The sequence below is a fragment of the Chrysemys picta genome, chromosome 3 (genome assembly GCF_011386835.1).
Source record: "Chrysemys picta bellii isolate R12L10 chromosome 3, ASM1138683v2, whole genome shotgun sequence".
NCBI classification, from domain to species: Eukaryota; Metazoa; Chordata; order Testudines; family Emydidae; genus Chrysemys; species Chrysemys picta.
Genome location: NC_088793.1, coordinates 129,935,137 through 129,949,096, shown reverse-complemented (window position 1 = coordinate 129,949,096; position 13,960 = coordinate 129,935,137). Strand labels below are relative to the sequence as shown.

Sequence of the window (13,960 nt, the reverse complement as noted above, 5' to 3'; positions counted from 1 at the left end):
AGCCCTATCCCATCCTCACCAAAAGTTACATCTTTATGAAAACGTGTTTCCTGTGGGGCATGTCTACAAAAAAATAATAGGTTGGACTGAGAGTTTATATCACCATATTCTGTAAATGTCCTGAAGACAAGGGGAAAAACAAATATTTTTTTTATATGGTGCTGTTCCCTTTCCCAGTGGGGGGTTGCAGAGTGTGAAAAAAATCTTTCTTAAATCCCAGACGTGTTCTTTCAGAAAGCATAGGCACCAAAAGTCACATCCAACTCACTTACAGTAAAGATGTTGTTTCAGTAAATCCTTTCCAATTTTTCTTTTAAAAACTAATTGCAAGTGTTTCAAAGCAGTAAACAAGAACGGAATGGAAACATTAATTACTGCAAAGGATCTAATTATACAGTGGTGTCTTACAGGCACCATTAACAAACTACTTGCATATGCTTTTCCTCTTGTTTCCTGTGCTGGTTTTGTACACAAATCGTTTTCAAATAGAACTCAAATACAATTACATTGATATTAACATTGTTAATAAATAATTAACAGGATATATAGTTAATTTGCTAATCAGTCCGTTTTCTACCACATTAAACTATTAATCGCATCCCTTTAAATTAAATTGGGGGGGGAGGGGGAAATCAAAATGAAAATCTGACCAGGATCACAAAACTAAAAAATACAAACAATTCCAGAAAAAGCATCGTATGAATCTGAATGCACTCCTACCATACCATCCGCTTTAGAGGCATCTTCAATTTCAGTCTCTTCTCCAGAGACGAGAGAGAAATTTTTCCAAGTGCTATTATATTTGATGACCTTGTGTAGCTGCAACTACAGCCAAAGAACACACAGTACAACTCATGAGGAGAGTTGAAAAAAAACTTTAAGCCTCCTTTGTACTTCCCTGATCCTAGGCCAGCTTTTTCCTGATTTCGTCTCCCAGTGGAAATTATCACAGCTTGAAGGGGATGGGATTGCTCAGGTACCAGTACTCCAGAAAGAGTTTTCTGTGAAAATTAATAGACTAAATTTTGACTCTTGTTTAGACCCTGCATCTGATATTTTGTTCAGTGAATGTTTTGAAAACTGTCTTGGGAATCTCCCAAGTGGGTACAGGGCAGAGGCTGACTGCTGTGGCAAACTTGCCCTATACAGAATGAGCCTTGACACTACATTCAAAAAGCCAGTCATTTAAGTATGAGAATATCTTTGTTTGTTTGAGAACGTAGCAACCATTATTGTGTACTTGATAAATAATGTTGGCACAGCAGAAAGGGCATAGTGCTAATACTGAGAGTTACTGTTGCCCACACCGAGATATTTTCTGTCATCTGTGTGAAAATACTCATCCTTTAAGTGGAGAGCCCCAAACTGGTCTTGAGAGGAAAGGGTAAATATTAGGGCTGTCAAGCAATTGTCGGAGAAAAACAGAGTTCATTTTAAAAAAAATAATCACAATTAATCATGCTGTTAAACAATAATAGAATGCTATTTATATAAATATTTTTGGAAGTTTTCCACATTTTCAAATATATTGATTTCAGTTACAACACAGAATACAAAGTGTACAGTGTTCACTTTATATTTTTATTATAAATATTTGCACTGTAAAAATAAAAAATTGTATTTTTCAATTCACTTAATACAAGTACTGTAGTGCAAACTCTTTATCATGACATTTAAACTTACAAATATAGAATTATGTACAAAAAATAACTGCATTCAAAAATAAAACAATTTAAAACTTTAGAGCCTACAAGTCCACTCAGTCCTACTTCTTGTTCAGCCAATCGCAGAGACAAACGTGTTTGTTTATATTTGCAGGAGATAATGCTGCCTGTTTCTTATTTACAATGTCACCTGAAAGTGAGAACAGGCTTTCGCATGGCAATGTTGTAGCCAGCATTGCAAGATATTTACATACCAGATGTATTTAAGATTCATATGTCCCTTCATGCTTCAACCACCATTCCAGAGGACATGCATCCACGCTGATGATGGGTTCTGCTCGATAACGATCCAAAGCAGTGCAGACCAATGCATGATCACTTTCATCAGCTGAGTCAGATGCCACCAGCAGAAGGTTGACTTTCTTTTTGGCGGTTCAGGTTCTATAGTTTCCGCATCGGAGTGTTGCTTGTTAAAGACTTCTGAAAGCATGCTCCACACCCCATCCCGATCAGATTTTGGAAGTCACTTCAGATTCTTAAATCTTGGGTCAAGTGCTGTAGCTATCTTTAGAAATCTCACATGGGTACCTTTTTTGCGTTTTTTTCAAATCTTCAATGAAAGTGTTCTTAAAATGAACAATATGCTGGGTCATCATCCGAAACAGCTATAACATGAAATGTATGGCAGAATGTGGGTAAAACACAGAGCAGGAGACATACAGTTCTCCCCCAAGGAGTTCAGTCACAAATTTAATTAACACATTATTTTTTTAACGAGCGTCATCAGTGTGAAAGCATGTCCTCTGGAATGGTGGCCGAAGCATGAAGGGGCCATACGAATGTTTAGCATATCTGGCACATAAATACCTTGCAATGCCAGCTACAACAGTGCCATACAAAGTCTGTTCTCACTTTCAGGTGACACTGTAAATAAGAAGAGGGCAGCAGCATCTCCCGTAAATGTAAACAAACTTGTTTCTCTTAGCTATTGGCTGACCAAGAAGTAGGACTGAGTGGACTTGTAGATTCTAAAGTTTTACGTTTCGTTTCTGAGTGCAGTTATGTAACAAAAAATCTACATTTTATAAGTTGCATTTTCACGATAAAGAGATTGCGCTACGATACTTGTCTGAGGTGAATTTGAAAAATACTAATTTTGTTTCATTTGTACAGTGCAAATATTTGTAATAAAAATAATATAAAGTGAGTACTGTACACTTTGTATTCTGTTGTAATTGAAATTAATATATTTGAAAATGTAGAAAAACATCCAAAATATTTAATAAATTTCAATTGGTATTCTATTGTTTAACAGTGCGATTAAAATGGCGATTAATCGCAATTAATTTTTTAATCGTGATTAATTTTTTTGAGTCAATTGCGTGAGTTAACTGTGATTAATCGATAGCCCTAGTAAATATGATAGACGCTAATGTCAGCATGTGAAACTTGAAACTTCCAATGAAGCTGTACAGCTTCTGTAAGTTCACAATTGGACAAAGGTTTTTTTTTTTTTCTGTTTTGGTCTGAGAAAGCATCTTCTTTAGCTCTTATGGTTGTGAAGAAAACCTCAAAAATATGAACCAAGGTGTGAACTGCTTTATACATTGCAGCAGAATCTACTCAGAGTGACAGCTCAGTTTGGAACCGCTAGTGAGTAGAGTTTGAGAGAAATCCCTCTGTATATTTCTGCCTATCAAAAATGAGCCACACTCAAGGAAGCCCACTGGGTCATCTGAGCTCAACCAAGGGAAGCCAAGCCCAGTGGAGCTCAGAAGAGCTGCAGGATTGTATTTTGAATATCTGCGTAATCTACTGTGAGAATTGCCTTATTCTGGCAATGTGGGGTTGGAGCCTGGAAGAATACTCTACCACTTGTTTTGCCTTCTCCTTTCTAACTTGCCCCCTCTCTGTCTGTCAGTGTCTGGTAATCTTCAAGGAATGATAGAAGGCTTTTCAGTTTTAATCAGGCTTGTATTATTTAAGTGACAGCTATGCAAAGGAAAGTTTTATATGCAGACAATAGGGGAAAGATTTTACTGAGTCCCCCATTGGGCTGATTTGAGTACTTAACTGTAAAGCATCTAGAACAGTGGTTTTCAAACTTTTTTTCTGGCAACCCAGTTGAAGAAAATTGTTGATACCTGCAACCCAACTGAGCTGAGGATGAGGGGTTTGGGGTGCAGGAGGGGGCTCTGGGTTTGAGGGGGTGCAGGCTCTGGGGTAGGGCTGAGGATGAGGGGTTTGGGGTGCAGGAAGGGGCCGGGCAGCACCGCCGTTGGGACTTTGGTCGGCAGTGCTGACCAGAGTCGCCGCGACCCAGTGCCTTACATTCTGTGACCCAATACTGGGTCACGTCCCGCTGTTTGAAACCACTAATCTAGAATGCCAAGGCTGTCAGGCAGTGCAAGCCTACAAAATTGTTTCCCTTTAGCTTTCCAAAGGGAATACATTCTGAGCCTTAAGACACAACTATTGACGAGGAATATTCGTTTCTCTCCAGTTGTGATGTTATGCCACCATAGTTCCTCTGGAGCTTCTACCTCTGTGGACACTGCATGTGTGAATTAACAAGTACCTAGCTTTCGTTAACATAGTCCTGTTAGAAAGTGGACTATGGTAACATAGGCGTAGGTACTTTTGAATTTGCCAGCAGCATGCACTCAGGGAAGTTAGATTGCAGCACTTTGGTGGGCTCTGCAGTTCACATCTACATAGTACATGCTGAGGCACTGTGTAGACATAGCCTCAGTTAGAGTTCATTGGAGCCCTCCTGAAACAACTAGAGTCAGAAAATTAGTGAAAATTTAAAAAAAAAAAAAATCTATTTTTAGAGAGCCTACCTGGTTCACAGAAGTAACAAGCGTTACCAGCTAGCTGGTGCTGCTTATTTCCATTAAGCATCAAATGTGGATCTCCGAGGGTATACATGTTAATGTTCAGAAATCCACATGAGAGTTTTAAAATACTGGTTCCATTACATATTAAATCAAAGTCCTAACAAATAACCATTATTTTTACTTTGCTCTTAAACAATTGCAGTTAATCATATAAGGATTGGAGTGAAATATCCAGCAAAAAGTCATGTTTCTGTTACCTGAAACTACACATTTTAAAAATACTTTGAGTATTTAGTTTGTTCTAAACTGAAAGTTTACAGTCTGAGTTGTAGGTAGGTTTGTGGTTCACAGAGGGATCGGGGGGAGTTAACAATGTTCTTGTGCAGTCATATGATTTCCTGTACACCTATGATGTGTAATTTCAATGTCCTTAGCTGATGAATTGCTAGCAGCTGTTTACTAAATCTGTATGATGGTAATAGTTTGTAATGGTAGGAGATTGGATAAATTCTGATTATTCTTTGTGCGTATTCTCATGAGGAAATTGACTGAGTCATTCTTAATTCAGTGGAGTTGCAAGAGAGAATGCATGCCAAAAGTGCAGTTAAATCAGAAGATAAATCAAATGAAAAATTTGATGATCTAATTAGCTAATCTCTTCCGGTCATATGTGTTTGCAAAATAGTTGTTAATGTTATGGCTAATAAATTCAGTCCTGTGCAACTAGGTCTCATATTACACAGCTCAGAATCCTCCTCAGGCACCAAGAGCAGACTTTATTCTTAAAAAGCCTGATTAAGAAGCGAATTGAAGGTGAAGGGTTGGCTTTCAATGGTAGAGGGAATTAGCTTGGGAGGAAGAAGGAAACCAGAGACTGGGGAGTGATCAGGAGCTGTGACAAGGGTCCCAGAGGGGCTACACTGAGGTTACTCAGTTAGGGAAAACTGCAAAGAATGGGGCAGACAATCCTCAAAGCTGGTGGATATTCCAATACTTAGATTTACCAAACCAGCACAGAATAGCTTCTGTAATACCTCACTGGTTACCCAGAAGCCAACAACACAGTTCCCTTATATCAACCCACCTTTGGGCTTCCTCCCAGACATCCAAGTCAAATATGATGAGGATCACTGAAAATCTTATTCATCATATAAGAAAGTTCTACCAATCCCAAAGGGTTGGACACAAGTCCTCCTGTTCTTCTTATTACCTCCCAACTTAGTGAATATTTCAGATCTTACCCAAATACGCGCTTACAGCCAATTCTTATTAACTAAACTAAACTTTATTAAAGAGAGAATAAGTATTGGTTAAAAGATCAGTATACATACCGACATGAGTAGAGTTCTGAGCTCAATTTCATAGTAGAGATGGTGAGCTTTGTAGTGGCAAAGAGTTAATTCAGAATTATTCCATAGTCTATAGTCCAATGTTGATATCCAGGGTGATCTAGGTGGGACTGGAGATCTGTCTTATGACTCAAGCTTCCCCACATAAAGCCATCAAGCAGATCTGAGATGACAGGATCAGTTCCCAAGAGTTTTTATACAGTTTTCGGGCAGCCTCTTGACGATACGGTCCTGGGTGAACAATAGGCTTTTGAAGTAACCTATTTCCTAAACATCACTGGAAATTAACTGCCTGGATTAACATAAGGTAATTATCCATTAAGCCGTTTATCTCAAACTTTAAAGAGACATATAGACCAGTGGTTTTCAAATCATGGGTTGCGACTCAGAACTGCACCGCCGCCTGGGCCGTTAAAAGTCCTGTCGGCGGTGCTGCTCCGCTAAGGCAGGCTAGTCCCTACCTGTTCCGGCACTGCACTGCGCCCTGGAAGTGGCCAGCAGCAGGTCCGGACAGGCGGGAAGCCTGGCTCTGCACCCCAGCTGCATCACTGACTGGGAGCTGCCGGAGGTAAGCCCACACCCAAAGTCCATGCCCCAACCCCCAGCCCAGAGCTCCCTCCCACACCCTGAACCCCTCATTCCTGGCCCCACCCTGCAGCCCTCACCCCCACACCCCAACCCTTTGCCCCAGCCCTGAGCCTGTTCCACAGCCCAAACCCCTCATCCACAGCGCCGTTGGGTCGTGGGCATCAACAGTTGTCTTCAACTGGGTCACCAGAAAAAAAGTTTAAAAACCACTGATATAGACAATGACATTATTTCACCCAAGATTCATCTAAATGTTAATATTCCCTTTTGGTCTCTGAATCAATAGCTATAGTAATAGACAGGAACTGTCTGTTTACAGGGCTAACATCTAACGAGATATAAGTAAACACATACAATTAGTATCCCCTCTAATGTCATTCTCTAACAATACAGGTTTGCATTTCAAAGTTCTAGCCCATCTAACATGGGCCTAATTACCATTTACATACTTTTCTAACCTGTCTCTAAAGGTTGAATCTGGGTAAATTAGCCTGCGAGCTGCTTAACTCTTTTTGGCCATGTGTCACAAGAGCATAGAGACCAAACCTAGCATCAAAGCCAGCAGAGGGAGCACAAGGCAACAATGTTTCAGAGTTATGCTGAGGCACTGAGGGGATGTCTATTCAGTGTTTTGAGCCCAGGTGGGCAGATTTGCTTTGGCGGGGCCCACACTAGCATTCTAAAAATAGCTGCATAGATGACTCTTTGAGATGAGGGTCATGCTTTGAAGCCTAGGGAGACAGAGGTGCAAGATGCAATTTCACAGTAAATTAGTCCTCAGCTACATTGGGGTTCTAGAGGGCCATGTTTCAATATGGTTCCAGCTAAAATGGGCTCTGAATCTGACCAGTCATAACAAAAAGTTGTCCGTTTGGAATATTAGTTTACACTTCTTTTAAAACTGTGTGTGGAAAAAGCACTGTTCAAACACTTGATGCTTTAAATCCGAAGTGGGTTTCTTGGTTACAGAAAGTCTCTTCTGAGCCTTTTTACAGGAGCCTAACATAGGCCAACTGAGCATGTGTGCATATGTTTTTGCACATTTCTATGTTCACAATTATATATATCATTTTATTTCCTTGTGTTCCAGGAATGGGCCTTAACTAAGGACAAGTCAGTGAAACATATGGATTTGTGCCTTACTGTTGTGGACCGAGCACCTAGTTCACTAATAAAACTCCAGGGCTGCAGAGAAAATGACAGTAGACAGGTGAGTACATAATGTATGTAACTCACTGTGCAAGCAGTTCTACTAGAAAATCAAAAATCTCCATGTGTGCGCGCACACATGCATACTTAACCTGCTGAGGTTCTTGGCCTATACAAACCAATAGTTTGCTCCCTGCCCCACGTATGTACATATCAGGATGCAGATGACTCTCTCTGCCAGCAGGACAGATGGGAGGTGCAGTAGAAATGAAGTGAGGCTATGCTTGTGTGTTGAGCGCTTCACCCATTTGTGTGGCCAAAGAGAGGCATTGATGATAACTTGATTTGAGATGGACGTGAAACTCAGAAAGGACTCCAGTGGAAAAGACAGTATTAGTGGAACTGGTATATGGATGCTATATTTTTTCCACTAAATTATATGGAGGTTAGATATTTAGAAAAGGGCTGTCAAAATCTCTTGGTAGCCTGCTAAAAGTGACCCCTCTCCGAAGGTCTCTTGGTGGTGTTAAAGCAAACATATATTTTTTTTAATAATCAAGGCAATGTGCCCATAAGAATCTAAATGCTGGCAAACTAGGTACATCTAAAACACTGGAACAACACAGTCATAAAAAGGAAACAGTCTTGAGTCTTTTACTGAGGAAAGAAAGATACATGCAGGGATATGTAATGGCAGACCGCATTCCAGAGACCATGGCCTCTAGATGGAGAAAATAGTGTGTAACTCCTCCCTTCTGAAAATTGTAACCTGGGAGGCCAAATTTAGGGCAAGTTGAGCCCTCATTTACACCCTTGAAACCCCTAAGAAGCTTCGAGGTTGCATAGGTATAACTGAGGGCTGTGTTTGGCTCTATTGAAGTCTTTTTACTAAGGTATATGAGTATGTAATTTCTTAAAGTGCATTACGGAATATGGGTGGAAAGCTACAAGTTGCCATGCACAAGTAAAATCACATTTGCAGAGTCATTTCAGCAGCAAATCCCTTTCATATAGTCATAGAGAAAGAAGTCTGCTCTGCAAAACCATGGTTTTTTCTTTCCTCCGAGCCTCTGTGCTTTTGTGCTTAGGGAGTAACTATTCTGCAAATACTTCATGACTGGGAGTTTGCTTTCTGTGAGATACTATTTAGTGCAGACATGAGCAAACTACGGCCCGTGGGCCACATCCGGCCTGCGGGACCGTCCTGCCCAGCCCCTGAGCTCCCAGCCAGGGAGCCTAGTCCCCAGCCCCATAGCCACGCGGGTCACGCTCTGGCCAGCCACTCCCGCTGGGCAGCGTGGGGAGTGCAGCTGGCTGTGGCCGGGTGTCGCGGCTGAGAGCTCCTGCTGCTGGTAAGGGGGTGGGGAGCGGGGGGGTCCTGAAGGGCAGTCAGGGAGGAGGGGGTGGTTGGATGGGGTGGAAGTTCTGTGGGGGCGGTCAGGGGATGCGGAACAGGGAGGGTTGGGATTGGGAGTCCCATGGGGCCTGTTAGGGGGCAGGGATGTGGATGGGGTCAGGAGGGCAGTCAGGGGACAGGGAGTAGAGAGCAGTTGGATAGGGGGTGGGAATGTGGGGGGCTGTCGGGGCGGGGGTGTGGATGGGGGCGGGACAGTCAGGGGACAGGGAGCAGGGGGGTAGGATAGTGGGCGGGGGTCCTGGGAGGGGGCGGTCAGGGGACAAGGAGCAGGGGGGGTTGGATGGGTCAGGGGTTCTGAGGGGGGCAGTCGGGGCAGAAAGTGGGAGGGGGTGGGGGCCAGGCTGTTTGGGGAAGCACAGCCTTCCCTACCCAGCCCTCCATACAGTTGCGCAACCCCAATGTGGTCCTCGGGCCAAAAAGTTTGCCCACCCCTGATTTAGTGAGAATGTTAACTGGGGGTACAACCAAACTTAATGGATTCGTTTTACAAAATATGTTTGGGTCAGAACTTCAGATATCTCCCTTCCCTCTGTCAGCCCAACCCCCTCAGTCTTCTCATCCAGGAGAGGAGACCACTTCTGCTTATGCCAGAATCTCTGCACAGTTGCCAATATTTAAGAAAATTTGGCAAAGGTCAGTTCTTTGAATAGGCTGCGAGCTGCTAGGTCCCCATCTGTCAGAGGGTTTGTGGGCATTCTAGTTACAGTATTTACCAACATTGTCACAAACTCCACCCTTAAAGGCAGGACAAGTATCATCCCTATTTTAACAAATAGGGAAACCAAGGAAGAGAGTTCTTGACAAGGGTCACAGTGGGAAACTGTCAGCCAGAAATAGAACACAGGAGTCCCTTGTTCTTAGTCCCATACTTGGTCAATCAGACAAGTGTCCTCAGCATTGCCCTGGACAATGCTGCTTTTAACAGCCACAAATTAATTAGGTGGGTTCCAAAAATTTGAGGGATCTATGACCATGGTTTCCACAACCTCTGAAAGACCCGCTTGGGGATCAGTTCTTGTGATTTACAATTTTAAAACATTGGGCGGGGGGGAGCACTGAAGTTAGTGCTGACATTTCTATGTCCCGCAGGTCGGGGGGACCACAGCTGCAGGCTTTGCAGGCCTCTAACCTGGCACTGCATTGGGATTGTATGTATTTGAGGAGAGAGCTGGACAAAATGACTCAGTGTAACCTCCATTTCTAGTGCAAAGTATTAGCTGGATTAATGGTTGCTTTAGCATAGCTTGTGATAGTTTGGACAAGTCTTTAAAGGACAGTATCTAAACTATTGTCTCGGTATTCAGAATTACCACAAACAGAGGCCGGGGAGGGATTTGAGGACGGAGAACTAGGAAGGCAGAACATGAAACACATTTTTATCCACGCTTGGATAGCTCATTACTTCATTTTTTTTTCCAGAAATGGGAGCAAATTGAGAGCAACTCTAAACTGAGACATGTTGGCAGTAATCTGTGTCTAGACAGCCGAAATGCCAAAAATGGCGGTCTTACTGTTGAGGTCTGCAATCCTTCTCTGTCGCAACAATGGAAATTCACACTTAATCTACAGCAGTAGAAGGGCTTACACACAACGCCATCTTGTTTCCTAGACATTGGGCAAAGTTTTGATTGCATTACTGATATATTTCTTAAACTTTCCACGGAACTTATATACCTCAGTATTCCATCTTCGTCTGAAAGTAGGAGAGAACAAAGCTGAACACAAGGGAACCAAGGGGACGTGGAACACTGCAATTATCTCACTGAACGTATGCAGCAAAGTTCCCTTCTGGTGTAAAGACTTCTCAGTTCCTGTCTGACTTCAGTTTAGTACTTGCACAGCAGATGATTAACATCCCTAGAAACAATTGATGTACAGTAGAAAATGGATCTTAACACGCAGAAGGAGGGAGGGGAATAGGGTGGGGGGAGGGAGACTGGGGAAAATAAACTGCTAGGAGAAATTGAAATCTCCATTTACATAGAAATCATCATTTGTGGTTTCCAGAAGCTGAAGTGTCATTTTGAAGGTTTTTTCCATGTGTAATTGGTATATTTGAATATGAACTTTTTTATGATGGACTCTAAATATATATATTATACATATATATATAATATATATATTTTATCAGTTCCCAACTGTTTATCAATTTTCCTCATCTTGTAATTATCAACCAAGTGATTAACATACTTAAACCGGAAAGAGGATTGGACTGTTGAGGGAACAAAACTGTGTGAAGGTGTGTCATGTCCATGCTAACACTGGATGCTTTTGCTTTGCAAACTGGACCTACTTCTTAGCACTTCACTATCTGTGGAGATTATGGAACTCAAGAAGAGGAAGAGGAAACAGCAGAACAAACTGATGGATCTGCACACATCATTGCTTGGATTGTCTCTTCTGACTGGGAATTCAGTACGTGTGCCCTGGGTATCTGTAAACTTGTACTTGATATTTATGTTGAACATTTCTCTAGTACTTGGTCTTTAAAATACTTTTTTCTTTTATTAAAAAAAATTATATAAGCAGTGCAGCTCTTTCACAGGTGCAGCCATCGGGGTTCAGCACAGTTTGTTTTTTTAAGCACGACCCTGATCAGCTTAATTTCTTTCTCTTAATGAGTCAGGATAAGACAGAATAGTAGCATCACTGTATACAGATAGCACAAGATCATCATACGTTTTAATCTGCAAGGATCAGCAGAGTTCCACTTGTTTAATTTATAAACCTGCTATAGGGGATCCTACTTTTTTTTTTATTCCTCCAAACAGAATTTTTGAAACTGATCCAGGCTCTACTGTGGGTACCAGCAGATGCCAAGTGGTGTTTTTAACCTTAGAACAAATGCAATTTACAGCTTCAGCCCAATTAACATCATTTTTGTGTTAAAACAATGCTGTCAAAGTTAACTTGACCCCAACATTGACCTACTTGCTTATGTTTGCCTAGACTATATGATTTGTTAAAAGCTCACTGAAACATTTGTTTTTAAAATAAAACAAAACAAAACAAAGAATTGGTGCTGGCAATAATAAACACTGCATTGATAACTTGGAGATGAGCAATGTAAAATCTAGTTTGGGAAGATAATGGATCTCAAACAGCCTAGGGGCTGATTATAAAGAGAGATTTAGAAATATTGTTACTAAACCGTACTATGGCAGTGTTCTTTTCCTTTTTCTGAGTCTCTGGGAGTAGAGTATGTCATGAGCTGCACTTTCCTTTCTGGCTGCATTTAGTACAGTAAGTGGAATCTCTCCATGCAAAATGGTTTTTACTTTGCGTGACAGACATTGAAGTAAGAGGCCCATAAATGTGTCTGATGTATGAGTTGGAGTTGCTTAACATGCATTTGTGGATCTACACAGGTGTCCTTTTGGATGTACCAGGAACACTTGGGGAAGAGATTGAATCAGCGCTCCTCCCTTCTGTCCAACTCTCCTACAAATACATGAAGAGGAGGGATCTCTCTCTTCTTCCTTCTTCCTTCACCCTTCAATCCTTTTATCTCCTCTAGTAAAAACCCTGGGCATTTGCCTGTTTCAAGGTGGCATGCAGTGGATAAACAACTTTTCAGCCTTCAATTTCTGACCATCCACACCCTTTGAGGTTTTGTCTATGCTACAGGCACAACAGAAACCAGACACTTGCTATAGCAATGTAAGGGGTTTTTCTGTCACTGTAGCAAATCTGCTTTAGAGGGAGTTAGCTAGGTCCACAGAAAAATTGATCCATTGACCTAGCAGTGTCTATACTGGGGCTTATGTCAGCTTAACTCTGTCTCTGTGGTGTCGGTTTTTCACACCCCCGAGCAATGTAGCTAGGTCAACCTAACTTTTACGTGTATATTAGGCCTAAACTAGCTGAGTTTGCAGAGGGACGTGATTCAGTCATGGTGGGGATTGCTGCTACTCTTGAGAATAAACGTTGAATTCTTGAAGACTGATCTCAGCAGCAAATTCATTATGGTCTAATTGTTCTGAGAGAAGAGAATTTAAAAGGTGCACTAAATTCATACTATGCTGCATTTCCCTCTGTGACTTGCAGCTTAGCAAATGGACATGCTACTGCTAACTGAAATCAGGAACGAGTCTGGATAAGGTTGACTGTTCTGATTTCTACCTCTAAGCAAGATCATTAGTAAAAAGTCTTAATTTTTATAAATTCCACCCCTCCCCCCATCTTGATTGCAAACCAAGTCTTTAAATGTCATCCTACATATTGTGAAATAGAAATATATCTTTAAACCCCATGGAAGCTATGCAGATGCGTCTGGAGCTGTACAATAGACAGCATCACTGTATGTGTCGTGGGCGCAGAACAGAAAAGAGGTTGTATCCTTTTGTTAGATATGTTTACATGACTGTGTGCCAAAGTTATTTACTGTGATTTAATTATTTTTAAAGTATCAGGATTATTATGAGCCCCTTTTTAAGAAAGGTAAAATTCCTAAGAACCCCTGAATCAAATTGTGATGGAGTCGTCTCTGAAAGATCTTTTCTTATAGTCTTCAAAGCAAAAATGATGGTACATGTGAGCTTGTTTTGCAAATTTTCAAAATATAGTTTGGAAATTGTCTTTTCAGTTGGTTTAAAAAGAAATCTGCTGTACAGAGCTTGTACTTTGTTCATTTTATAGATGGAAACCATCCTTGAAAACTTTAACTTAAATAAAGAAAATTACTTTATAGATAAGATTGTGGTTGATGCTATAATTATTTGGTTTCATGCACCCAGAATCTGGCCGCTGTTTCCAAATGCTTTGATCCATTTGACTGTTTCATGAGTGTCTTTTTAAAAAAAAAAAAAAAAAAATTTTTTTTACAGGTGTCTTCACTGGAGAAAAGTTATATGTAAGTGAGTTTAAATGTTAACCTGTAGGAAACTCTTATCGAGGGTGTATTTTCCTCTTCAGGACCAGTTTCCTGGCTCTCTGTGGCCTCTAAAGAGTGCT

General features: G+C 41.2%; 2 protein-coding genes across 5 annotated transcripts in view; one reads left to right on the top strand and one right to left on the bottom strand.

Annotated features, from left to right (window-relative positions):
* The window catches only part of GALNT2 (polypeptide N-acetylgalactosaminyltransferase 2), a 186,632-nt gene extending 172,931 nt beyond the window's left edge, over window positions 1-13,701 (top strand). For all 3 annotated transcript variants that reach the window (XM_065590500.1, XM_065590499.1, XM_065590501.1), the window contains 2 exons: window positions 7,532-7,651; window positions 10,427-13,701. In XM_065590500.1, the coding sequence (XP_065446572.1) occupies window positions 7,532-7,651; window positions 10,427-10,582 (276 nt within the window). In that variant the 3' untranslated portion in view covers window positions 10,583-13,701. The remainder of the gene's footprint in view (window positions 1-7,531; window positions 7,652-10,426) is intronic.
* PGBD5 (piggyBac transposable element derived 5) overlaps window positions 5,831-13,960 on the bottom strand; it is a 119,199-nt gene continuing 111,069 nt past the window's right edge. Inside the window, exon 7 of one of the 2 annotated variants that reach the window (XM_065590498.1) lies at window positions 5,831-6,084. Coding sequence is in view for 1 of the 2 variants with exons in the window: in XM_065590496.1 (XP_065446568.1) it covers window positions 6,048-6,084 (37 nt within the window). In the remaining variant the exon portion in view is untranslated. The remainder of the gene's footprint in view (window positions 6,085-13,960) is intronic. The other variant, XM_065590496.1, reaches the window with a different exon arrangement.